Source organism: Leptonychotes weddellii, chromosome 14 (genome assembly GCF_054177405.1).
Source record: "Leptonychotes weddellii isolate Sample4059 chromosome 14, ASM5417740v2, whole genome shotgun sequence".
Lineage (NCBI taxonomy): Eukaryota > Metazoa > Chordata > Mammalia > Carnivora > Phocidae > Leptonychotes > Leptonychotes weddellii.
Genome location: NC_138382.1, coordinates 68,331,050 through 68,358,632, shown reverse-complemented (window position 1 = coordinate 68,358,632; position 27,583 = coordinate 68,331,050). Strand labels below are relative to the sequence as shown.

General features: G+C 37.5%; 2 protein-coding genes across 10 annotated transcripts in view; one reads left to right on the top strand and one right to left on the bottom strand.

The window, feature by feature from the left end:
* Window positions 1–904: 904 nt before the first annotated feature.
* RAB14 (RAB14, member RAS oncogene family) lies at window positions 905–25,771 on the top strand. The gene is made up of 8 exons (XM_006736356.3): window positions 905–1,178; window positions 10,287–10,345; window positions 11,449–11,502; window positions 12,763–12,940; window positions 17,204–17,270; window positions 21,695–21,782; window positions 22,124–22,154; window positions 23,140–25,771. The coding sequence occupies exons 2-8, from the start codon at window positions 10,294–10,296 to the stop codon at window positions 23,315–23,317; spliced, it is 648 nt and encodes a 215-aa protein (XP_006736419.1). The 5' UTR covers window positions 905–1,178; window positions 10,287–10,293; the 3' UTR covers window positions 23,318–25,771.
* CNTRL (centriolin) overlaps window positions 23,361–27,583 on the bottom strand; it is an 84,257-nt gene continuing 80,034 nt past the window's right edge. For all 9 annotated transcript variants that reach the window (XR_014140138.1, XM_031031253.2, XM_081803503.1 and 6 more), the window contains one exon: window positions 23,361–27,583. Coding sequence is in view for 1 of the 9 variants with exons in the window: in XM_081803503.1 (XP_081659629.1) it covers window positions 27,560–27,583 (24 nt within the window). In the remaining 8 variants the exon portion in view is untranslated.

The window sequence follows — 27,583 nt, the reverse complement described above, 5'->3', positions numbered from 1 at the left end:
ACTTTTAGGTTAAAGAAAATGTTTTGCTGTATAACATTAATATATTCATCTATACCAATTTAGTTGTAAAGTATGAACTATATATATTTATATGTGTGTGTGTGCATGTGTGTATCTCCACAAACACAAGGCCAAAGTGTCGAGGTTCTACGAAAGTCAAAGCGGCCTTGTGCTGAGGTGCGCTAAACTTTCTGGGAAGATGATAATAGCAGACCAAGGTGGAAGAGCGGAGGGGTGGTGGGAGGTGGTTAAATTGTGGAATATGTGGTCACAATTTTTCTCCTCCCATCAAAGAGAGGTTATAAAGGACAGAGATGAAACATTGAAAGTGCCACGTTCTAGCTGCATGATCTTGGACCAGTGACTTGATCAACATGAGCCTCAGTTTCGCCATTGATAAAATGGGGATAAGTACCTCCTGGGGTTGTTGGACAGGGACCTAGTGTGCCTTGTTCACTGCTACGTACGAATCGCTCCATACATACATGTTGAGTGAACGCAGTAAATGTGTGCTTAGCATTGTGGCCAGTGTAGCACAAGCGTCCAGTAAGTAGTACTTGCTGGCATTAAAAATAGTAAAAAAGCGAAAGATTTATGCGATCTGAAGAGAAACCAGAGTAAAAAGTCCACAAAGTGACAAGCTTAGCCCTTCCAGACCCTGTCGTACCTCACCTGAACCTGCGCAGTAACTTCCCCAGGACGCGAGAGCACGCGACTGCGCTTGCGCTTAGGCGCTCTCCTCCGCCCCTTCAGGCTCCACGGCCAGTGGGGCGGGCCTCGGCGGCGGCGCGACTACTCCAGAGGGAAGGGCTGAGGAAGGGGCGTGGCTAGCAGGCCGGGGCCCGGCCACCCTCTTCCGGGCTCCGCCAGCTGCGCGCGCATTCTCCTCCCCCCGCTTCTTTTGTGGTCCGGCCCATTGCGAGGGTGACAGGAAACCCTGTGCAGGGAGCGCCGCCATCTTGGACCTGCCCGAGGAAGATCCTGAGGGAGCCGCAGGAGCAGTCGCCGCTGCCACCGCTACTACCGCCGGCGCGTCTGCACCTCCTCGGCCAGCCCGCTACCTGCCGGGGCCTCGGCCGACCACCCCCGCCCTTCTCCCGCTGCGCCCGCACTCCTCTTCCTCGTCCTGACGCCCCCCTCCCGCCCGGAAAGCTGCCCAGCCACCAGCAACCCCCCAGGTAAGCCGGGCCCTCCGCAGTGTCCGTCCGGCCGAGGTCTCCTCGCCCGGCTCTCCGGGGGCCGGGGTGTGGACGACGGCGGGCTGGGCGGCGGGCGGGTGGCGCCACAGGGCAGGCCCTGCCAGGCCGCGGCGAGCCCCGCGTCGGCTGTGGGCGCCGCGGCGCCCGGCCTGACGGGACTCCCGTGCGGGGGCGGGGGTGTCCCCGCGCTGCGTCCGCGCAGCAGAGAGCTGCGGGGCGTGCGGGGAAGGGTGTGTTCGGCCTCGCCTTCCCCGCCTCGTCGGCGGGACTGGGCAGACACGCACCTCCCGCAGGCCCCTCTCCTCGCTGCCGTTCTGGCGGCTGCAGACCACCCCCGCGGTATTTATCCACGCGAGGCGCGCCTCCTCGCAGCCCGCGAGCCCAGACGTGGCAGTCCCCGTCCCGTAGGCCGCGTCTGCCCGGAGTACAAAAGGCAGCACCTCGCAGCCTCGCCGGCATCTTGGAGGAGCTCCGCTGTCCTTGTCGCTGTGGGTAGACTGTGGACTGGGGTTGGGGAAAGGGTCTGTGCTGGCGACGTTCTGGATTGGGTGAGGCCCTGCAAGGCCTGTGACATCCTATAAGGCGTCGAGCTTAGGTAGCACGTAGAAGCAGTGAAGAAGACAAAAAGTTTTTCGGCATTTCTAGAATTTAAGGGAAGAAGGCAAAACGAGCGTTTGTTTTGATGGTTTGTGCCTTACTGTGAGCCAGGCGCAGATTTAGCTGTCCTCACACCGGGTTTTCTTGCTTCGCGTAGCCCTTGGTGATAAGTAAAGTTATCTCCATTTTACAAGTGAGGAAACTGAGGCTTGAAGTTGTGATGTGACTGGTTAATGATGGTACCGACATACTGGCTTCTCCCCACACTTGCCCCCACACTGCTACACTCAAGTTAGGCTGGTGTTACAGGCGTGACCATTTAAAATGTACCTGCAGCTTAATTCTTTTCCTGTGTTTGCATTGGATGACAACTGACGACTCCTTTATAACTGAAAGTCTGTAGTGTCAGCTCCTCCGCTGCCCAGTCCTCCTCCTCACAACCCCAGAGAGATGGCAAGGTTTTCATTTTATATTGGAAGAAGAAACTGGGGTTCCCAGAAGGCAAGTGCTTTTCTGCTGGTCCCACACAAGTGTCAGAGCCCACTTGAACCCTTGTAAAGTTTACTGTCACAATTGTCTTTTATTTATATGTGGTTATTGAAGACAGACTTGACCTTGCAGTAATCCAGCTCCCACTCCCTCTTCCCTCAGCACTTTACTAAATTTTTCTTCAGAGTTCTGCTTGGGTCCTTTAATTTGTTCATGCCCTGAGGCATGTAGTGGTTAAGAGTTTTGGAGGGTTCCTACTCCAATACTGCCACTTTCTAGTTGAGTGACCTTAAGCAAGTTACTTAGCCTCTCAGAGTCAGAGACCTTATCTTTACAGGGAATAATTGTACCTGCATTTTAGAGTTGTTTTCAGGATTAAATGGGATTAAAAAACCCTTAACACGTTGCTTAGCATATAGTTAAGTGCCTCATTGTCTGTAACAGTGCCAGGCATGTAGTGGATGTTTAATATTTGTTGACTGAAGAGAGGAGCATGGCTTCAGAGAGTTGTACAGTTAGACCTGGGCCTTATTAATCTTTTTCCCTTTGGTAGTGTATGACTGCGGATATATCAGCTCTCTGAGTTGGTTTCCTTACCTTTAAAATGAGTTTTTACGGTTAGAGATTGTTTATAAAGTAGCTGGCATATGTGTCAGTTATTGTAAAGATGTAAGACTCCTTTAGATTCTAATAACCTAAAAATTCCTTGAAATTAAAGCTACATTTTAAAAAGTTTTTGCTTTTTGTATTTCATGTTAAACTTTATTGTGGCATACTTCAACTGTGCAACAGAATTTGGAGTGTTCTTAAAACTAATCTTGTATCAGTATTAAATATCTTTGCATAATCTTAGTAAGCTTTTGGTTAAGGCAAATATGTTAAAATAGTTTGTTTCTTTTAAAGCTTGAAACATTTTTGTGTGGTTAAAAATGCCAGGCATGGTTGGAGACAGCAGTGTACAAATAGAGGTATCAAAGATACTGTACTTTTAAAAAAATTTTATGTTCTAGATAGTTTTAAACATATACAAAATATATGTGGTATAATGAGCCTTCACATACTCATCAGCCAGTGTCAACAGTGATCAGTCTTGTTTATCTATACACACCTATACCCTCTCCACCAAATTATTTTAAAGCAAATTTCAGACATGATATTTCATCAGTAAAATTTTTGCTATTACTAATCCTTTTAATTCTGGGAGTAAGTACAGGGTTTTGGTGTTTTGTTTTTTTCCTTTAAGTACTTTCACTCTATGAACAGAGGTGAAGTATTGGAGTACTTCTTTTTCATAGCATACCATCATAACTGGGAAATTTTGTGTTTTTCTTGACACAGTAAGGAATCCAGTTCTTATTATGTAAAAGTGTGACATTAAATTTCTTGTCAAAAGTGAGTTTTTTAAAGGGGGTGTCAGAAATGGGTGGGTCTTTTCAGAGGTTGCATTACTGCTGAGGAAAGGAAATTGACCACACATTTGATTAGATTATATTATTAGAATAACTACCCAAGTTTTGTGTCCACTTGACTGACAAATCAAGTAGCAATCCACATTAGAGAGCTTGTAAGCAAATCAAATGGTTTCTGTTTTTAAGTTTCATGAAGACAGGAACAATGTTTTTTGTTTTTTGTTTTTTGTTTTTTTTGATCATTACTATATTGTCAAAGCCTAGCCCAAGGCTTTGTGCTTATTAGTAAATGCTCAACAAATATTTTTGTATTGGAATCACAGAAGCAATCTATCTTGATTGTGGTGTTTATAACAAAATGTCTTGTATGTAACAAAAACAAAACCAAGCTTACTAATTTTAACGGTGAAGATCAGATTTTAAATCACCTGGAATATTTTGTGGGTTGTTTTTGTCTTGTGTTGTCTTGAATAAGTTATGTAAAAATTACATGGTAACATCATATGTCCTAAGGAGTAGAGTAAAATAGCTGTAAAACAGTTGTGAAAGGATTAGTCAGACATAGTGCATAAGTTAACACAGTAAAAAGCCAAGCTATTAAAAAAAAAAAGGAAAAAAATACTGTCAATTATTGGAGTGTTTTTTGAGGCTGATCATATGATTGACTTCATGTGATGTTCCCCATATTACTGTAAATGTGGAAGTAATGTTGGAAGTATTATGAATGGGAATTTTGGGGGTTTTTTAATTCTTGTTTTTTAATATTTGTTTATTGTAGAGAGAGTGAGCGTGCACACGCGAGCTGGGGGAGGGCCAGAGGGAGAGGGAGAGAGAATCCTCAAGCAGATTCCCTATTGAGCGTGGAGCCCCACGGGGGGCTCCATCCCAGGACCCTGAGATCATGACCTGAGCTGAAATCCATAGTCAACTGCTTAACCGACTGAGCCACCCAGGCGCTGCTTGTTTTTGTTTTTTTTTTTAATTTGTTTTGTATTAGAATTATATATAAAAATGCTTTAAAGATATTTCACAGTTCTTTATTTTCTCTACTTTGAATACTTTAGAAAATTAGCAATGAATATAGTATATGCTTATACTGTTAGTGCAGGGTTATATAAAGAAAGTCAATAATTTTTTCCTATCCTTTTTCTGCTCTCAGTCCATGTATTCATTTTTCACAATTTGGTGTGTCTCCTTCCATATTATCTGTATACAGGATTGAGAGAGAGAGCGTGTATATGTGTGTATGTATTTAAAAATCGGAGAAGCTATCGCATAAAATTCTGTCAACTTTTTTTCACTTAAAATCATGGATACATTTTCAGGTTAATACATCTATATCTAAATGGTTTTAAACTAGATGCGTATTATTTCATAATACAGATGTACTTTATTCAGTCATTTCCCTGTTGATAGTATAGATCAATTGTTTTCCAGTTTTGGTTTTTTGTGGGTTTTTTTTTTTTTTGCTGTAAAAATGCTATATTAGATGCACTTAGACCTGTAACGTTATGGATTAAAGATTTTGTATCTTTGGGCTACTTCTTAGTCAAAGGGTGATTTGGATTATCTTTAAGATTTTAAAATACATTCTTTACTTCCCAAAAATGTGGCAATTCAGATTCCCATAAGCAGAGTGTATGAAAGTTCCTTAACCTTCACCTCTATCTGCACATTTCAAATCCAGTCATTTATATGTCTGTATAATTTTATTTGGAGAGGTGTCTGATAAACTATATGGAGACCATGCGATTTTATTTTTGGGGCAAAAATGATTAGCATTTAATATGCATTTAGTAACCACGTATAGAGCTCTGTGTATGGACCTGGAAATAGGTCCATCATTTTGTTAAGTGAAAAACACACTGCAGAGTTTTACGTAGTAGCACACCCCATTTTTAAATATATTCCTTACCTTAATGGTGATGTGTTTCTTGTGCTTAAGAGTTACTGTTAATGTTGAAAAATCCTTTGTTAAAGCAATATTAGGTATAGTTAATATTTAAAGGGGCAACGCAACAATCATCCATGTTCAGTGTGCATTTAATAATCATTTCTCTTGACAGGAAATTTAGAGCTAAGTTTTACATGCACTGATAGTAAAACTATGACCCTAAATATTTAGTGTAATTATTCTCCATTTTCTTTGATTTTGATTTTTAGGTTTTATCAGTCCACGTGTGTGTGTGTGTGTGTGTATCACTGTACATACATATGCCTTTAATAAGCTACCTTAGATAGAAAATCATGTTCTTTAGAATCAGGCCTGGGTTCAAGTTCCAGCTCTGCCACTTACTATTTTGTAACACAGGCCAAATTAGCAAATTTCTCCAAACTTCAATTTCTTCAGTTTTTTGGGCTTTTTTTTTTTTTTAAAGATTTTATTTATTTATTTGACAGAGAGAGACACAGTGAGAAAGGGAACACAAGCAGGGGGAGTGGGCGAAGGGGAAGCAGGCTTCCCGCTGAGCAGGGAGCCCGATGTGGGGCTCAATCCCAGGACCCTGGGATCATGACCTGAGCCGAAGGCAGACGCTTAATGACTGAGCCACCCAGGCGCCCCAGTTTTTTGGGCTTTTTAAAAGATTTTATTTATTTATTTAATTTATTTATTTGAGAGAGCACAAGAGTGAGAGAGCACAAGCAGAGGGAGTAGCAGAGGGAGAGGGAGAAGCAGGCTCCCCACTGAGCAGGGAGTCCGGTGTGGGGTTCCATTCCAGGACCCTGGGATTATGACCTGAGCCGAAGGCAAACGCTTAACCGACTGAGCCACGCAGGTACCCCTATTTCTTCAGTTTTTACATAGACATAATGATAATAACTCTGCAAAGTTGTGAGAATTAAGAATTTTATGTAGGGAAAAGTAGTGCTGATCATCACACAGTTTACTCTCAGATGTTACCTTCAAAAACTTTTTTATAAGTAGATATAATTTGAATTAGTGTTATCATTTATCCATATCTATAAATGCTGATTACAATACATCCTCTGAATATAATTTTTTAATACTACCTAGAGTATTAAATTAGAACCACGTGAGTGAACTGAGAAAGATTTGTGTCCCTAAGTACCACTAAAGGGTTTCATGGTACATCTCATAACTATGGAGGAGGCTTAATGGTGTAGTGGGTAAGAGGGGATTCTCTGCAGTTAAAACAGTCTTAGGTTCAGTATAGATCTGACCACTTAGCTGTGTGACCTGGGCATGTTACTTAACCTGTTGAGTCTTCATCTGTAAAATGAGGATTATAGGCACTGTTTTATAAGGCTGTAGTAGTAAAAATTAATTGAGATTGCATGTAAAATGTTTAGCACATTGCCTGGAGTATATTAAATGCCCAATAAATGGTAACTGTAATAATTGTTAGTTTACAGATTGTTCATCTGTATTTAATGATGCTTATTGTCTGAAAGTAGTACTGTTAAGGAAATCAGAGGCATTGAAGGAGGTCTTATCTGCCTATGAACTTTATTCTCATGCTTTTGTAACACATGGAGAACACATTTTAACCACATCAGTAGCTGTGCACAAGTTACAGAATATTATCAAGTTTTTTTAATTAGTGGAGATGGTAGTGTTAGAATGGACTCGTGTTTTCAGAGTGAACTAGACCACCAGTTTTTGCCCTCGTTCCCCCGTTTTTAACTTTTGAGTAAAGCAAAAACATCCGTAAGTAATAGGGGGAAAACTTTTTTTCCCCTTCCAAAGCTAGTTAAAAAGTACATTCCTCACCTTAACAGTGGTATGTTTCATTCATGTTCAAGAAATGATGTTGAGAAATCTTTAGAACAATATTAAGCATGGTTAATATTTAAAAGGGCCCACTTGAATGTAGTTTTACCGCAAATACATAATTTTGAGTGAATGTTAGCAATAAACTTTGGGAGTATATTTAAACCAGCTAGTATCTAAGCTTATAATAAGAGAGGGAGGACCTGTTGTGTTAATGGCTACAGTGCTAGATACTTTCTGCCTTCACTGTCTACTGAAATTTAAGTTTGAATAGCTTTCCTTTTTTTTATTTAAAGATTTTATTTGAGAGAGAGTGAGAGCATGAGCAGGTGGGAGGGGAGTGGGACTCAATCCCAGGACCTTGAGATCATGACCCAAGCCAAAAGAACTGCTTAACTGACTGAGCCACCCAGGCATCCCAGTAGCTTTTAAGGTTCATTTTTAAAGAAACTTGAACCAGGGCGCCTGGGTGGCTCAGATGGTTAACCGTCTGCCTTCGGCTCAGGTCATGATCTCAGGGTCCTGGGATCGAGTCCCGCATTGGGCTCCCTGCTCCTTGGGAGCCTGCTTCTCCCTCTGCCTTTCTCTCTTGCTCTCTCATGAATTAAAAAAAAAAAGAAACTTGAACCAGAAAATTGTGTGGTGAGGTGAAGACTGGTTTTTATTCTGAAAAAGTGATCATTCTCTTTTATTTGGGAATAGTTTATGCTAATTAATGCTTGGTAATTTAAAAAAGTTTTAAAACTAGTCATCTTGTAGATATTTAATGCTGTGTGATAATTTGCAATACACAAATTAATACTGGAATTGGCTTTTAATTTCATGATTAGCTTTTAGAGCATTTCAAGGAGAAGTTAGGATTGCTGAGGCCTTGGTTTTATTTTTTTTATTATTAATTTTTAAAGATTTTATTTCAGAGCGAGATAGAGCGAGCCTGAGTACAGGGGAGGCTCAAAGGGAGAGGGAGAAATAGGCTCCTCACTGAGCAGAGACCCTGATGTGGGGCTCCATCCTAGGACCCGGGGATCAGTACCTGAGCCAAAGCAGACGCTTAACCAACTGAGCCACCCAGGCATCCCGAGGCCTTGGTTTTAACATAATAAAATGGAAGGAAGCAAAGTGTATATAGAGCTGCAAATTTCAGTAAGAGAGAAAGGAAGGGGAAGAGCATGGAAGAAACTAATTTCAAGGTCACTAAATGATTACTTTTCCCCAAGTTTGAATGGGAAAAGAGGAGTTTAAAAAAGGAGTTAAAAATTATTTACAGGGTTCTGGGAAGAATGCAGGTGAAGAATTTAATAACTTTTAAATATTTTTATTGTGAAAGATTATTCTGTTCCTTGTGTTTGGGATCTGGTTCAGAGATTTGGTGAATAATCCACACTAATTTTAGCTTCCGGACCAAGTTCATTTTTAAAAAGTTCTGAGTCCCCAGTGTCTGGAAAAAGGGAAACAAATTATGATGATGTTCAGAATCAGTTAACTAGAAAAACTCCCTTCCTGAACGAACTGGTTAGGGGAGTTTTCAGTGATGTTGAAGACTGATTATGAAAGTGCTACAACACATCAAGCTGGAATGGGTAGCAGGGCATCCACTTTTGTTAAATGTAATGCTTACAGCTAAGCGAGAAGACTGTATTGTGTGAAGTGATGTAATTAACAATTTTCTCTTCTCTGGTAACAATAATGCATTTATTTTAAATACATACTTTTTCTACAGGTTAAATTTTATTATATAGTAATTTTGTCAGTTTTAGTAAATGATTTTCTGCAGTCATACCACATTTGGCTTGTATAATGTGACAATTGCCCATAACAGTAAAAATCATATTTTAAAAATTGGAAACCAAATTTTTAAAAACGGGGCCAAATCTTTGTATGTGCGTGCATGCGTGTGCACGTGCGTGATTTTTATCTTTCCTTAAGCTGAAAACTGGTTTGAGAATAAATGTTACTGGAAGTTATTATTACCATTATTAGAATTTACCTCTTGTTTCTCTAGCACCTAGCACAGTGTCTGACACATTCAAGGCATTCATTTGAATAAATTGGAGAGGTTTTTATTTTATTAAAAGTAGAAAGAAACTAGCATTATTTACTTTAAGTATACCTGAAGGCAGAGAATAGACTGTGATCTTTCTAAATGTCTTCTAATACATAAACTTGCAGATTTTACAACCATAAGTAGTATTTTATGCCATTATTTCAGCTTTTAGAGTACTATTATATAGTAAGCATTTGTTACATGTTGATCTTCAAATCCTGTATTAGGTTGAACCATATGAAATTGCAAATAATTGACTTTTTAAAAAAATTCTGTAAGAACAACAGTTTCATGTGGTTTTATCTAATTCTGGCAGTAATTTGGTTTGGAAATAGTTGGATTGGTCTTTTGGATGCTATGCTAACCATGATTTAAAGTAGAGTAAAAAAAGTTATTTTTTATAACTTTTGTAAGTTTTATGTGTTTATAAGTTAGTGGTTACTTTTTATAACATTCTGTTGTAAAATCAGTTCTGAACAAGTTGGCCATCAGTAATTCACTTGATCAGTTGACATGGGCGGGGACTTCAAAGGGGGAAGACTGTTTATAATGAAGTTTAACTCAAATTTATAAAGATTTTCTTGTTTGAAATTTTCCACAGTAACTTTTCTTACTGGATATTCCCTAAAGTGAAATAATGGAGTTGTCTGATACAATGGTCAGTTTGGAAAATGCAATTTTACTCTGGCTTATTGTAGCCAACATTTTGTTTATAATCAGTATGCTGTATTTTAGATGTCTTTAAAGGCTAGCAATGATCAACTGGATAACTTGTGTATATCCTTCTAAAGTAACACAGTTTTCTTTGTTTTTAGTGCCACCATGGCAACTGCACCATACAACTACTCTTACATCTTTAAATATATTATTATTGGTAAGTTCATTTAACTTATGCTCTTGTTCTACAAAGAAACTTAATATACAAAATATTTATATACTAATACTTAACATACCATTCCAGAAGAAGCGTTTTGTCTTTGTTTTTTTACTGCAAAATTAAAGCCTCTTTAATTTATTTTTGTGATAACGATGTATGTTTTGCATTGTAGCCCTGGATACTTCTGTAGTACAATGGTGGGTACCTTTTGAAGTGGTATTGATTGTTATTCAGGGCTACCTGAAAGCTTGTTAATCCTGGAAATGGTACTAATTTCCTAGGAGCACTGGTAACATTCCAGAAATATCATGAAAGCCCATGGAGCCCCCTGGATTCCAAAAATTGATAGAGAACATTGTTGATTCAGAGTAATTATGTAATATACATAAAATATAATATTGGTGGTTCTTCTGTTAAGTTTCAATATGTTGCTCAAATTAAAAGACAGGGTTGTTTACCCAGGTATAGTTGTAAGAAGTCAGTTGAAAGTACACATACTTTTCAGTTAATTCTTCGTATTAGAACGGTGTGGTGTAATGGTGGGCTCAATACTTCCTTCACGAAGGGTTAAATTGCTGTAATATAGTTAGAGAGGACATCTGTTACGGTTTTCATATAATGCACATGCTTTTCTTTTGTGGAATTCTATAAGAAATACAAGGAATGTAAGAAGAGATGGGATTTAGTCAATCAAACTACCAAAACTTAACTATTTTTGCTTGTTATATGCTGCCCTGTTTGTTATTCCCAGAAGTCTTTTGCTTTTATGCATGAATTAAGGGGGAAAAAATACAAACTGTAAAACAGTTCAAAGTAAAAAATGCTCCTTTTACAACAGTTTCTCTGTTGAAAAGCACTTCCCAGCTGATAGTTATTTACTAACATAATTTATAACAATTCTATCACGGCTAAAGGTTGGGAATAGTCAGTTTATAGATCACAGTGAAAAGTGACCTGTAGGGTTTTTCAGACTGATCTTTTCAAGTGTCCCAGAAATTTGTGATGTAATATGGTAGGGGGTATAGCAATCATTGTATATAATTATGAGCATAAAATTGAGAAATGTAATTGCCACTTGAAACTTTTTTTTTTTTAAACAGGGGACATGGGAGTAGGGAAATCTTGCTTACTTCATCAATTTACAGAAAAAAAATGTAAGTTCAATATATAAGGTAAAAAAATAAAATAAATTTATATTCACTTTCCTGTCTTTAAAAAAGTGTCATTTTCAGTGTACTCTCTGCATTTAAATATAACTTTTCCATATATATATATACACTTTCATCTTTAGGGAGGGAATTTTTTTTAAATAGGTGCATATAAAATGAAATACACCTGCATGTATAGAGTGTTAATTTATATACCATATATAATTTGAGTTACTTGTTTAGGTTTATTTTGGTGGTAGAAAATTTTAAAAAATGTATATTATAATGTCAAATTTAAATAATCTTTTCTCTCACCATTTTAGAAGTTTGCTGCATGTATCATTTGTTAACTAAATAATAATAGATTGGAAATATTTAAATGAAATTCTTTCTATATCCAGGACTGGTTGATTAATATTTGAAGTATAATTCTGTCTTGGGTGGTAGGGGAGGAGACCATGTTATTTTATGTAATGAATAGGCTAAATACAGTTGAAATTATTTTTATGGCTTTTTTTTTTCTTGCTTAATGTAAATTTTATGAAATCTGTAGCAGTCTTGTGTACTTGTACCAGAGAATAGTGGGTTTAGGTTTTCAATGGCCTAATTATAAGGAAGGACTAAGAAACTTGTCTTATTGGATTGGAAATATATAACTTGCCAGTATGTAATTGTAAATACATATTAAATGTGTTCTTCTTTGAGATATTGGTAGTATTTTGCAGGATAAAAACTTGACAACTCCTAGAATCTTAAAACCATTGATTGTTTTGTTATATGTAATAATTGTCAGAAGTCTAAATAGCATAATGTTGGTGTTATGAAGGACTTAATAAAAATCTTTATTTTTAATTAGCAGATTCTTTTAGTCCAGGGGTCAGCAAACAATAGCCCGTGGGTCAAATCCAGATACTGCCTGTTTTTGTAAAGTTCTATTAGAACACAACCATGTTCATTTTACTTACTGTCTTTGGCTGCTTTTGTGCTTCAACAGCAGAGTTGAGTAGTTGTGGCAGACATTTTGGCCTACAAAACTTAAATATTTATTATTTGATCCGTTACAGAAGTGTGCTGACCCCTGTTCTAGTGCAGTCAAATTTCTTTGACTTCTGTGTTTTTGCTAATTTTTTTTCAGTGCTAGCTTAGTCCACTTATAGCCTACAAGCATTAATATGTTATTTAATTACCCAGTGGAATTTTTCCCTGCTGGTCTTAATCTGAAGCTTTCTGGAAGTTAGAATATTATATTTCTTTTTTCTCTAACAGTTATGGCTGATTGTCCTCACACAATTGGTGTTGAATTTGGTACAAGAATAATTGAAGTTAGTGGCCAAAAAATCAAACTGCAGATTTGGGATACAGCGGGACAGGAGAGGTTTAGGGCTGTTACACGAAGCTACTACAGAGGAGCTGCGGGAGCGCTTATGGTGTATGATATCACTAGGTAAGAGATTAATACTTTTTCAAACTTCATACTTGAAAAAAAGAAATCTCCTTTAGGCAGTGTGGCTTGTGTTTTTTTTTTTTTTATTGACTTAGACATTCTTTAGTTTGTGACTGTATGACTATACATGAGCTTATTTGGATCTTACGGTTATTTCTCTACACTGTTGTGTAAGACTTGATGTAACATGTTGATTTCCTTTTCTAAAAGTGGATATGACTGAAGAAAAACTTTAGGAGATGCTGGTGGAGCTAATAGAAGAATACTATTCTGAAAAGCAGCATCAGTTCAATTATTTGAGGTGAAATATTTTATACCAAACTTTGTTCTTTTCACTTCAGTAGAAAGCAAGCAAGTCTTGAGGGGTTACTCTGTTCAGTCTCTCGTGTTAAAGTTGACACCTTTTCAAAATAAGGTCAGGGAAGGAATTAAGTAGTTTTGTTAATCCAACATGGTAGATTGTAAAAAGTTCTTATGCTTGCATCTGAAGGTGTTTGAGGTATTTAATTGTTCATTTACTTAAATTCTTTTTTGTTCTAAAATGCAATGGTTTACAGTACTTCATGAAGCAAGATTAAATTTATTTCAACTTCACTATTTCTGGAAACTGAAAGCACTTGATAAAAAGTAACAAAACTGGGCCATAAATATTTGGCTTCAGAAAACATGGAAAATTGTGCTACTTTATTAAACTGTGCTAAGCTAGAAAATGAACTGGATCACCTTTCATATTAATGCAGAGTGTCAGTTTAAAGCAGTGTGACTCTTGTCTTACTTTTTTGGGGGGAGGTTAAGGATGGGTGAGTGGCACCAAATGGACTTTCAAGCATATTTCCTTTTTTTTTTTTTTTTTTAAAGATTTTATTTATTTATTTGAGAGAGAGAATGAGAGACAGAGAGCACGAGAGGGAAGAGGGTCAGAGGGAGAAGCAGACCCCCTGCTGAGCAGGGAGCCTGATGCGGGACTCGATCCCACGACTCCGGGATCATGACCTGAGCCGAAGGCAGTCGCTTAACCAACTGAGCCACCCAGGCGCCCCAAGCATATTTCCTTTTGAGAAATGCTTTATACTGTTTCCTCTTGAAGAGTCACAATACAGTGCACATTAACATATTAGCACCCTGAGAAGTTCTCCATTAAAGAAATTTTTTTTTTTTTTTTAAGATTTTATTTATTTGACAGAGAGAGACACGGAGAGAGAGGGAACACAAGCAGGGGAGTGGGAGAGGGAGAAGCAGGCTTCCCGCGGAGCAGGGAGCCCAATGCGGGGCTCGATCCCAGGACCCTGGGATCATGACCTGAGCCGAAGGCAGACGCTTAACCGACTGAGCCACCCAGGTGCCCCACATTAAAGAAATTCTTATACTTAGTTTAGTTTGGTGTTTCTTAAGCTTATTTTATTGAGGAACACACTTTGGGAAATGTGGACTTAGAATAAAGACAGTGGCTGATTATAATTACAGTGGTTGAAGTTTATTGAGTTCCGGAATTGGGTAATCTTCACGGCAGAAGAGAGCAAAATAGCCTTAATGCTCTTCTGTATATAATGCCCTGTATATATATATGGCACCTGGTAACATGATAAGTAAATGGTTTTGTGGGAAGAATATTAAAGACCTGGCCTTCTCTGCAGGACATCCTAATGAGGGATGCATTCCTGAAGACTTTGCATAATTAAAAACTCCATTATTAATAAATTTAAATGTGGTGATGTGTACTTAGAGTGTATCAATCTAAAGTGTTGTAGTTTGTTTTGCTTTGTGCGAGTAGTGCTTGTGTTCCCCTCCCCCACCATGTTTACTGATACTGTAATTGACATACAACATTGTGTAAGTTTAAGGTCTACAGGGTGATGATTTGATACATTTATATGGTTTGCTTTTAAACATAACCTTTTAAGCATAGTAAATACTTCTGGTAAAAAAAGAGTTGTGTCTATTTGAGTCATCAAAAGTACTTCTGGTGGAAACACCCCAAATGTCCATTAACTAAGGGATAGATAAATGGGTGTATTCATACAATGAAATACAATTCGACTATTAAAAGGAAAGAAATTCTGATACATGCTATGCAGTGGATGAATGTTGAAAACATTTTGCTAAGTGAAAGAAGCCAGACATAAAAGGCTGATGTTGTATGATTCCATTTATATGAAATACCCAAATAGGCCAGTTCATAGAGACAAAGTGGATTGCCAGGGTGTGGAGAGTGCGAATGGGTACAGCGTTTCTTTTGGGATTGATAAAAATGTTCTAGAATTAGATACTGGTGATCACTGCACAACTTTGGGATATATATTAAAAACCACAACATTGTATACTTTAAAAAGATGAGCTTTATGGTAAGTTCATTATATCCCAATAAAATTATTATTGAAAAAAGTACTTCAGGCTTTAGACAGGTGCTTTGTTGATATTTCGTAGTGACATTTATGTTGCATCCATGACACTGATTTTTTCCTTTTTTCTATTATTCCTTGACATTTTGCAAACTTGAAAGTTCTGCTTTAATAATACCTTTATTCTTGGCATTAACTATAATTGTTAACCAGATACTTCCTTAAATTGACAGCATAGCTGATCATGGCAGTTTGTTTGGCTGTATCAGTTGTTTGATATGTCATTTAACATCCTTGGGAAAGTTAGGGATATTTTTTACTTTTTTTTAGCACCATTACCACTAATTAATGAATATTGGAATGCTGCTATAGTTATAGGTTTGAAATTATGGTAAATTTTAAATTAATAATAATTACCAGAATTATTAGCAGAGGTTATGGGCACATCTAAATAATAACAGTTTACATGATCTTGATCCTTAAAAAGGGTGTGTAGATTTTTCTGTTTACCAAAGTGGTGGCAGTTTGTAATCCACTCTTGCTGCCAGCTTTGACATTTTAAAATTTATCAAAATCAGTATTAATATTTTTGGATTTGTGCTATTTCAGTTTTTGTGCACAAAGTAGGATAAATCTATTGTGTAAAGGCAAGGTATGCCAGTGACTACAAATATTGAACAATAAAGTGATACGGCTTGTACTTTTTAAAAATATTTGACCATTAGAGGATTTTACTTAGAAAATTTAAAAACATTGGGGAAATGCTGCTTTTATTTATTTGACTTTTTTTTTTTTTTTTACAGTTAGGTGGTGATTTGTGTGTAACAATTTAGCACAGTAAAAAGAGAATCTTACAACTTCTTTTCAGTTTCCACTGGGAAAGGATTAAGTGTTTGGAATATCCAACTTTGTAGGGGGTACTGGCAGCTGGAGTTCATGGAATATATTCACAAGGCTAAATTTGAAACAGTTTGAGGACACTATGTGCGTAAAGGGTTCAAAGCCTGGCTCTGAAATTCATTTAAATCTTTTGTGAGCTTCTGTTTTCTCACCTGTTAAATGAATAAGATGGATTAATGTTCTGTGAATGTATATAGATCAAACATTTTTAACTTTCAGAATTTTATTTGACCCCTTTGGTGAAGTCTGATAAATATTAATATTCTACCTATTACATATAATGTAAATTATTTGGATTTGCTTGCCCTCTTTGGTCCTGTTTGGCTAGTGCAAATGAGCCTATGAGTTTCTAAACTCTTGCTTGGAGAAAGTGGAGAAATAGGGCAGTCTGAATCGCAAAATGATTTAGCTACTGGTAAATCAGAATATAAAGTTAGAATAAACTCACTCTGATATCTGGGGGCTTGAATTTCCAGTCAAATATATTAAGTGCCATTTTAAAGCCAGTTTTTATGTTGTCATAGTTAACTTTCTCTTGAAAGAAAGGTGAATTTTATATCAGTCTATAGTACTGTGACCATCTTGGTTTCTAATTTGAAACAGATGCAAACATGTTTGCCATTGAACATATCCTTTGTTAGACATTTTGGTATTATTTCTCCCATTTTGTGATTGAAAATATGGATGATTTAACAATAGTCTTAGTTTTTACTTCAGATTAGAAATTCTGAGTTCAGAATTGTTTCCATTAATTTTCTGTGTTGTTCCTTGCTTGCTTTTATTGGTCTCTTTATGAGTGTGCCTTTAAATGTAAACAATTTACTTCTATATGTAATTAGCAAAGTTGTTGGATATTGATTTATTTATTTAAAAATAATAGGTTTGGCAAGATTTCTGGAAAGTATGTGTTCACATTCCACAGTTTTTGATGAAAGGGAATATTATTTATTTGAGATTTCTTTTTTAAAAAATTGAAATGGCAATTTTATGTGGTAGTCACAAATGTAAACTTTAATTTTTGCAGAAGAAGTACATATAATCACTTAAGCAGCTGGTTGACAGATGCAAGGAATCTCACCAATCCAAATACTGTAAGTTGAATAACATCTGTTACACAGAAAATGTAAGATCTATGTTAACCCCAAAAGGAGAGTCGTTTGCTAGGAGGATTTTTGTATATGAGTACTAAGAATGAGAGAGTCTTTATTTTTAAATTAATTGAAGAGAAGTTAATATTTTTTTTTTGAATACTAATTACCCCAGGTTTTACATCTTATACTTGGTTTTTGTTCGTGTTTGTGGTTAAAAAAAAAATGAAAGTTATGAATGGGGTGGTGATTTCATGTCAGGTGGAGACCATGAACTCTGAAACAATCACTTTAAAAAGGGATCTGCATTTGTTTTGTAAAAAGTCACCATTGGAAGAAACTGGGCAAAGTATAAGGGATCTATTATTTCTTAACAACTGCTTGTGTATCTACAATTATCTCAGTAAAATTTCAGTTAAAAATAGAGTTCTGCATGCTTTTAAAAATTAGTTTATTTTTTCTTTTTACAAAAACATCTCAACTATACTTTAATAAATTTAAAAAAATTTAAAAAGTAGCCATTATTGTGCTACATTTTCAAATTGCAAATTTAAAAAAAAATTTTTTTTAAAGAAAATAAAAATTAGCTTCTTCACCAGACAGAGAAGATATTTATTGAGATTTTAAAGGCCAGCTCCCATGCCAGACTCTGCAGTATCCAAAGATAAATGTGGCCCTTGGCCCACAAAATGTTAATGGTCTAGTAAGGAGATGGCTGTGTGTATACAAATAACTATGCTGAAAAGCCGAGAGAGATATAAATTAGAAATAGAGCAACTGGTATGTGCATTGCGGGAAGCGCCCAGGATAAGCAGTGCCATCTGAAGAAACCAGCTTTACAGAGAAAGGTATGTTTGAGCTGGGACTGTAGGGTGAGTAAGGTTTTAGTAAATGCTAGAGGGGGGCATTCCAGGAACAAGCAAGGAAAGGTACTGAGCTGTGACTGACCCTGAGCTTCTTCAGAGCAAGCCCTGTGTCTCATTTAGTTTTGTACTTCACCATCTAGCAGAGGTCTGATTCAATAAATAGGTAATCAGTGGTAAGATTGGCTTTTATCAAGAAACAGTAATAAATTGTACTGAAAGTTAACATGATTTGCCTTTTTTTTTTTTTTAAGATTTATTTATTTTAGAGAGAGCATGAGCGGGGGTGGGGGGAGAGGGAGAGAGAATCCTCAAGCAGGCTCTCTGCTGAGTGCGGAGCCTGACTCAGGGCTTGATCCCATGACCCCGAGATCATGACCTGAGCCAAAATCCAGATCCAGCCACTTAACTGAGGCACCCAGGTGCCCCAACGTGATTTGCCGCTTACGCTAGGGACTGTGCCTGGAACTTTCATATCCATAATGACCTTAAACCTACTGTAGGTATACATGCAAACCTACAGTTGAATGTTCATAGTAGTTTTATTTGCAATAGCCAAAAATTGGAAACAACCTAAATGGTCATCAGGGGGTGAATGGTTAAACAATCTGGTACATTCATACTATAAAATACTCCTCAGCTATACAAAGAAATGAACTATTGGTACAGCAATTTAGATGGATCTTAGGGGCATTATGCTGAGTGAAAAAAGTTAATCTCAAAAAATTACATACTGTATATATGTATCCATTTATAAAACATTCTCAAAAAGACAAAATTGTGGAGGAGAACAGATGCATTGTTGCCAGGGGTTAGCAAATGGGGGTGAAGGGTATGAGTGGTGTGCATAGGCTATAAAGAGCAGCACAAAGCAGTTCCTTTCTAGTGATGGAACAGTTCTGTATCCTGATTGTGGTGACACAAATCTATATCTGTAGTAAAATTGCATAGAACTGTACACACACACAGGAGAGTGTACAACTGGTGAAATCTGAGTAAGGACATAGATTGCACCAAGGTCACGTCCCTGGTTTTGAGTCTGTAAGATGCTGCTATTGAAGATGCTTGGTGAAGGGTATATAGAAGCTCTACTCTTGTAAGCTTCTCTGATTCTGTAGTTATTTCAGGAAAAATATTAAGAAGCAAACAAAACTCATTGTAGAGGTGCTTAAAGGAGTTTAATGACAAATGAGCCATGTCTTTCCTGCCTCATTTATGCTTCTTCACATTTTACCAGATCTTCGGAAGAACTTTACCCTTCAAGATTCTTAGGGCTTGTCTAAGAAATAAATTGATAGAGTTGTTAGAAATTTCTGGAGATTGAGTCCACCCCCTCTTCCTGGTACTGAGAGGGAAACACCCTTAACAAATGGAGATTTTTCTTATAAATGTAAATGTCTCTTAAAGGATAACTTCCGGGTTTTCAGAGCTTCACCTGTGTCTGCTGTTTCTTAAAAATAAACCAGCTTAAAATAAATATTCCAAAGAGGAATATCTTGGGATGGCAAAATTTGCTTCCCTACAGAAGAAAATCTCTTAAGGTCCAGCTCAAATGTTATGTTTTCTATGATGGTGCCTTCAGTTTCTGTGGAGAAATTACATACTTTCCCATTTTGTTGGTGGTATATTTTGTACCTCGGTCTGGTTAGCATGCCACTTTTATGTGTCCTTTCAGGATGATGGGAAGCACAGCTGGGAAATTCTTAAGGAATTGGGAGAGGAGGCAGTGTTTCCATTCAGCAAATGTTTAAAATTTTTAAAAAAATTCTTTTAAAAACCGCTTTATTGAGATATAATTAACATAATCTACCCATTTAAAGTGTGCAGTTCAATGTTAACTTTTTAAAAATTTATTACTGAAGTATAGTTGACATACAAGACATTTCGAGTACCTGTCATGTAATGGCCCTGTACTAGGCCATCGTGACTTTACCAGCCTTGATTTAAAAAAAACAAAATTGATTTCCTTTTTTAAGTGTTCCTACCTTATTCTTTAAAAGACTAGTGGACTGGGCGCCTGGGTGGCTCAGTTGGTTAGGCAGCTGCCTTTGGCTCGGGTCATGATCCTGGAGTCCTGGGATTGAGTCCCACATCGGGCTCCCGGCTCAGCGGGGAGCCTACTTCTCCCTCTGACCCTCTCCCCTCTCACGCTGTTTCTCTGTCTCTCTTTCTCTCAAATAAATAAATAAAATCTTTAAAAAAAAATAAATAAAAGACTAGCGGACTTCATAGGAAAATATCTTTCCCTCCTCATTGGGCCCTTGTCCACACTAGAAGAATGCTCACATTTGTAATACTGCTTAAGTGTTCTTGTTCAAGGTTTACATTCAGATTACAATGGTTCTTCAGTTCATTGGACATCATTTTTAAGAAACAGGAGAGTCAGGGGCTGCAGTTTCACATGAGAAAAAGTTAACGGTGGAAATCACTTTTGGTTGAAACCATCCATTCCTAAAGTATCTGCATCTGGATTACCACATCTGTTTGGAAGGGGAAGGAGGGGGGATCACCAATTGGTATCAAATAAGCTTATATATAGACAGAGACAGTTTATCCATAAATCCCCACCCCCCAACCCCCAGAAACCACCATAAAGATCAAAAAGCTGTATTTCCCTAAGGCTGCAAACTTTTTTCTTAGAACTTTGTAGAGCTGCCTTTAACTTTGGCCTGACGTCACTTACATAAATGATTCCAAAGTGGGTGTAGGTGTGTGTGATATTTTGCCTTGGATTTGAACTCGCTTGCATATGTGTACCCCCACCCCCTCCTCCCACCACCCCTGTTCCCCATGGAACACAGACATTTGTTTTCAGTTGCTACAAATTTAGGCCTGCCTCGGGCTAGTGTAGAGTAAGACAGTATTTGAAGGTCACAGTTTGGGTATTTTCCCTTGGTTCTAATGTCCTTCTACCACTGGCTCACTGAGTGACCTTTGACAAGTCTCTTTGCCTTATTTGAGCACTAGTTTCCTTACCATTAGCCTGAAGGAGTTGAACTAGTAGTTTAACTACTTGAGGGTCCCAGAGACTCAAAAATCTGATGAAAACCACGAGCCTTCTCTTGCAATGAAATGTTCTTGTTTACAGCATTCTGTGCTTAATTTCAGTGTATTCACAGATCCCCTGGAGCTTGTGCATTGACCCTGAGTAATCTTACTCAGATAAATCATACACCTTTGGCCCAGACCAGGTGTTCCTCATGGGCTGTATTGTTTTATAATGGCTTGCAAGCCTTTAAGAATGGATTTTACATTTTTAAAAGGTTATTTAAAAAAAAGAAGTATATGCAAAGAGACCATTTGGGCTCCAGAGACCTGAAATACATACTCTTTGCCCTGTACAGAAAATTTGTTAGCCCATGGCCTAGATAATTGCTGACCTTCCTCCTAATAGTACTGACTTAATGATTCTCATATCTGTCTGCTGGATGATTGCTGGTACTTGGTTTCTTTTTTAGGCCCACATGTTTTTTTCTGTCAAAATTTTTGGATTTCAGAATTTTCATGGTTGATTTTAAATGGTTGCTTTTGTTTTAAGAGGTCTTTCTTTTCGTTACAAATTAGGTAATAATTCTCATAGGAAATAAAGCAGATTTGGAGGCACAAAGAGATGTTACATATGAAGAAGCCAAACAGTTTGCTGAAGAAAATGGTGGGTTTAAGACTTTTAATGGCTTTTTTGGGGTCACACATAGAAAAGGTGGGATTTTGATACTGCAGATTATTTGACACTTTTAATGCCAGCTGCTTAAATCTCAAGAATGAGGAAATGTGTTTCTATTTGACAATCATGTTGGGGGTAGTGCAAGTATTTAATCACAAATATAAAGATTCCCCTCCCCTCCCATCTCAAAACTGACGTACTGTTTCATAAAATACTATGGTATGAGTACTGATAGCTGATGGGAAACTCTTACTCAAATGTTGCTGAAGAAGATGCCCTTGTGAGTTAATTTGAAATGTCTTAATCATAGTCTGACTTTTAATTTTTAGGCTTATTGTTCCTTGAAGCAAGTGCGAAAACGTAAGTATTGCTAAAATTAATCATTTTCAGTTACATTCACACTTCTCAAAGTAGAACCATACATGTGAGAAATGTATAATGTATTTGCATACATATAATAATATGTATATGTGTAATGTTTATTGTGGGAAGAACAGTAAGCAGGCATCCCTTTGCTTCCTGTTTCACATTTCAAAGGTAATTTTATTTGTTACTGCACCTTAAAGATTGTACCTTGATTATGCCCCCTGGTAACCCAGGTTAATAAATGAAATTGTGTTAGCATTTCAAAAGTGTTTGACTTTCCCAATTGAGGTTGAGTTTGGTATCTTGGACTCAAGCTTGGGTAATCTGTTCATTTAATACTTCTGATTAAAAAGCATGGCTTAAGGAAACAATGTCTAAGAATAATCAGAAGCATAATTAATGTTTTTTAATCGTTATTCCATGTCCATTATTGAATTCCAGGACTACCATCAGAGTTCTTCATTTATTAAGCCAGAAATTCCTTGCTGTGGTGAGAAGCTAGCCCCCCCCTTTTTTAAGCTTCATCCATAGTACTAAGAGAACTGAAGTGAGAACATGGTCGAGCACAAATATGTCACCATCACATGAAAAAAAAAAAGTATAGTTGATGCTTGGCTAATCGGATCATACAAATCCTGGAATCTCATTTCTGTTTGGAATATCTTATTACAAAAATGGCCCATCTTCACTTTCATTATATATTAATATATAACATTTTAATAATTAGAACACATCCAGTTATCCAGATAGGGTTTGTAGAAAACAGCTGTTAGTACTGTGTTTATATGCTTTCCACAGAGAATATTTCCCCATGTTGTTCTCTTAGTTCAGTCATTACTGGTAATCTCTTATTAGATGACAGTGGCTAAGTTGAAGACATCATGGCAGTTGACTAAAGGTTAGCAAAAGGTCAGTGTGTAATGTCTTATCTTTTGTAGAAAGCTATGATTCTCCAATAAAGTTGTCATTTGCCTCTTAGGGGAGAGAATGTAGAAGATGCTTTCCTTGAGGCTGCCAAGAAAATCTATCAGAACATTCAGGATGGAAGCCTGGATCTGAATGCTGCCGAGTCTGGTGTACAACACAAACCTTCAGCCCCACAGGGAGGCCGGCTAACCAGCGAACCCCAACCCCAGAGAGAAGGCTGTGGCTGCTAGTGACCTCTTTGCCGTAGCTCCCATTTGACCTTTCACCTGTCTGTTGGAAGCAGTACTTTTTACTGCCTCGTTGTCTTCTGTACATCTTACTGGGTTTAATTAAAAAAAAGAAAAAAAAGAAAAAAACAACTCTGTTGTAAAAACAGTTTAACACAATACTAAACTGCTAAACAACTAGATGTAATCAGGTTATCAAAAGGCAAGTAGAGTAATAAATCTCTCCTGCATGGTAAATCTAGACTTTTTTTTCCCCTTGATTGTCCTCGTGATAGGTATGTCACCAGTACATGATTTAAACTGAGCACTGATGCTGGACTTAAATGATTTTTATCCTTCCCTCTTTTTGGCAAGGCTTTGTCTTACTGTATGGTTTAATTTGAGGATATCTTAAGCCTTTCTCCCATCTTTAACTGTTCAAGTATGTCTGTTGTAACCAATAAGTTTATTGCTGTGAAATGACTTCTGATAGAGAATGGGTTCTGTAACTGCTTTTGTTTTTTTTTCGTTGGATAAATTTCCTGTTGTGTGGGTGGCCTTTTTCTTGTGGAGGTTTGCTTCTGTCTTAGCCTTGCACAGGGAAAATAGCCACTTATCTTTTCTCTTGTGCTTAATTAATAGCTTTATCTTTTATTTTTTACACCATTTTATCCTTTTCTCTTTAGCAGAAAGTAAATATGTATAAAATTTGAAGGAACCGAACTAACAATACATTCTGTGTATATTATTTTAATGAAGAAAATAAATTGATTACTGGCATTGGAACAGTATAAAATACCAGTTTGTACAGTATGACCTATATGTGACCATGTTACTCCCTTCCATTTCACACAAGGAAATAGAACTGCAGTTCACAAGTAATACCGACCGGCTCCAGCCTCTGGTGCTGGCAGTGTTTGGGGACATTATGCTGGAAAGAGCTCCTAGCGTGAGAGGATTGACACTAGCAGATGCTGTTCCATCTTTGCACTGTGGCTTCTTACCTGCTGATTTTCTTAACTGTTCTTGTGCAATCGACAATGTGCTAACCTGCTTTTCTCTTTGTAAACATTTTGCATTACAGGCTCCATTTCTTGCCTTACTGTATAGAAAAAGAAAAAAGGCTGGGTTTATTATTGCACATTTTAAGCTTTTATACCTTTATCTTGGAATGGTGAGATTGTGTACCGGACAGTCAGAACCACAGGTCTGCTGTTAAGGGATTTTAAATTGTGCATTTTTAACACTACAGTGAAGTAATGTAAGATATCCCATGTGTTTTTAGTATGAGGGGCTATTTTATGTCATGTTGGCATAAGATGTTTTGTAAAAGGGAAAGTGTTTCTGACGGTGTTTCAGTGTTTGTGCTGATACAAAGTAAATATTACTTTGCACTAGGTGGTTTGGCCACTGAAAGAATACTGTATTGTAAGGGAAACAATCTCTTTAGACAACAGACTTACGTTTTACCAAGTTCTTCACTTCTTTTGATTGATTTCTGATTGAGTTCATGGTTCAGATGGAGAACTGAGGTTATTCGAAGTAGGATAGGTAAACCTTAGTATATTCTATAAAATCACTCAGCTCAACTGCTGTGTTTAAAATACACACTTTAAATCCCTCTTTACAGACACTAAAGTAAAAATAAAAAATATGGCTTTCTGGGTCGTAAACATGTGGTAGTACTGGAGTATTGTATAGTCAATGTTAAATAAAAGCCAAAACTGGAATGTGCAGAAAATAGGATTCGGTTAATTTGTGGACTCATCTTTATTTTTGTCTTTGTTTAACTTTTTTAAAAACAAGATTCCTGGAGTAGATTGGTATATTCTGTTAAAGACTTTCAGTGACCCATTTTGCTTACCCTGTTGCTTCACAAGGGACTCACCCAGGGACCATGACCTGCTGGTGTGTGTATATATTTACAAAAAACCAACCACCCATTGGGATATGAGGTAGCAATCACAGACTAAAAACTGCGGCTTGTTTAGGTGCAATACCCTGATTCCCAAAGTTAGTTACAGTGGGTCTTAATTGTTTTTGTGACAGGATTTATTCAGACTGCTGTACTCTTCATTTGATGTAACAAAATGCTATTAATCTAAATATTTGTAAATAAAGTACCTGTATCTAGATTAAATTAAAATGGTTTGCATTATTTTCTGAACTACAATAGGATTTCCTATTTTCTTCAGGCAAACAATTATTTGGCAGAAGTTGTCAGTTTTTATTGGAGAATTGTCCTTACTGTATAAAGAGAAGTCTACGTATATAGCATATACCTCCACATCACTCAGTAATTGACTTAGTTTGGTCCTTGTGTTTGGATCACACTTGCAATGTTTTCAGTAGACTTTTTTCAGTGTGAGATCAGCACACTTGGTGCCTGATAATGTTCTCCCTTGACTGTACTTGGGGCCAAATTCTGTTGTTTGCATGTGTAATCCCCTGTAATAAACTTGGGTGCTCAAAAATAGAGAGCAAGTTGTCATATTGTAACATACCTGTGCCAGACACTGGGCAAGTACACTTTGGAGAGAATGTGAAGTTCTTTTAATCTTTAATCCATGAGAGTTTACTACTTGTGGGGCCACCTGCTTCTCTAGGTTACTAGTTAACCTTGCACCTGTGAGGAGGCCCTCCTGATTAGTAAATTGGTGCTCCGTACTCTTTATGGGTAAGATATTCCAGTGCAATGTTCAAGTGTTTTTCATGGATAATAAAGTGTTCGATGCAGTAACCTTGAGTAAAAAATTTTTTTTGGTGGTGATGTTCACATAATACTAGAGGTAGTAAAGTTTCTTCGGAAAGATGTCTTTTTTGGAACCAGGTGTTTGGCTTCACATATTAACTACCTCCCCTAATTCCAGACTATAGTTGTTTTGTTTTTTGTGGTTTTTTTTGAGAACTTTTTTGCTCACATATCATTTCAGGTGTTATCTTTCTGTATAGATGTGTGGTTCAAGTCACTCCCCCTTACACAGAAGACCAAATGATTACCTTTCATTCCTGTCCACAGGGGAATAGAGAGGGTTCATGTGGCAGTTTAGAAAGAAGGTATTTACCCTCAGCACAGGGACAGAATGGGAAAAAGTGTCCCTGAGGAATCTCAATAATTGTGCAGAGGCCTGACTTTTCAGCATTTTGCTAAGGCCTGTGAAAATGAAACAAAGGAGAATGTTAAGTACAAAAGATATACAACAAACCAATTTTTATTTTGGAAGTAGATGCCTTCTAGAACTTGCTGTGTTCTATCACTTCCATTGCCTTTACTGTAATTCTCTTTATCCCATACCTTAATTAATGGTCCAGGTCTGGCCAAACAACTTCTTGGGAATACAAACCTCCGTGGGTGGAGAGGGGTGACTGCACTGCACCATTCTTTATGGTTATGGTTCAGAAGCTGTCTACGGGCCTAGAGAACAGGCCTTGGGAGTATTTTAAAACCTAATCTAGAACATGTAGTTTCATACTTCCCCTTACCCGTGAGAAGAAGTCTATTGCCACACGGTCTTCTGTGACAGTAGTTGCTATTCTTGTTTTTAGAGAAATAATGTATTTGTACATCATGGAGCAGAGCCATTAATTACAGTAGCTCAGATTTAAAAGCCGAACACAATTTGAATTTACTACCGGGTCAGATTCTGCTAATTTTCCACCAAAGAATATTTTTGGTTGAGGAAATGCACCTCACGTGTAGTAGTTTTATAAAAGCTATTTCCATGTGGTGTAGGTTCATTGACAGGTACAATATACTTCAATCTCCAGGCCAAAGATGAGAGCCGTTTGGAAATGGCCGTTTTCTTGGAACGAAGGTGAATGTTTGATGGCTTTACTGTAGATCTATGAAATGTAAAGTCAGATGACAGACTATTTGATCTTTTATTTTCATATGAAAATAGAGATTTTAAATAAAATCCAAAAATAAAATTTGACACTATAAATGACGAAGGGCTTGAGTACATTTTTTTTCTTCGTAGCTATAGATTTTACCAATTGATAGCCTCAGATTTGCGATTACAATCACTGGTTTTATGGCAACACATATCAAAGGTAAAAAAACAAACCCCCCAGCCGTCCAGGTTTAAACTGTATACAGCTCTGCCCGTATGCACATGTGATTTACAGACACCCCGGCATTCACAGCACAGTGAGCTGAGCTACAGCTCAGCTCACAGGTCCGAGTTCACCGCATCTGGAGCGAAACCAAGCGGCATTCCAGTTCTGCAGTGAGGTAGTAGAGAAGGGGTTTCCTCAGAGATTTCCTCATCCGGCTGAGCAGTTCTTTTC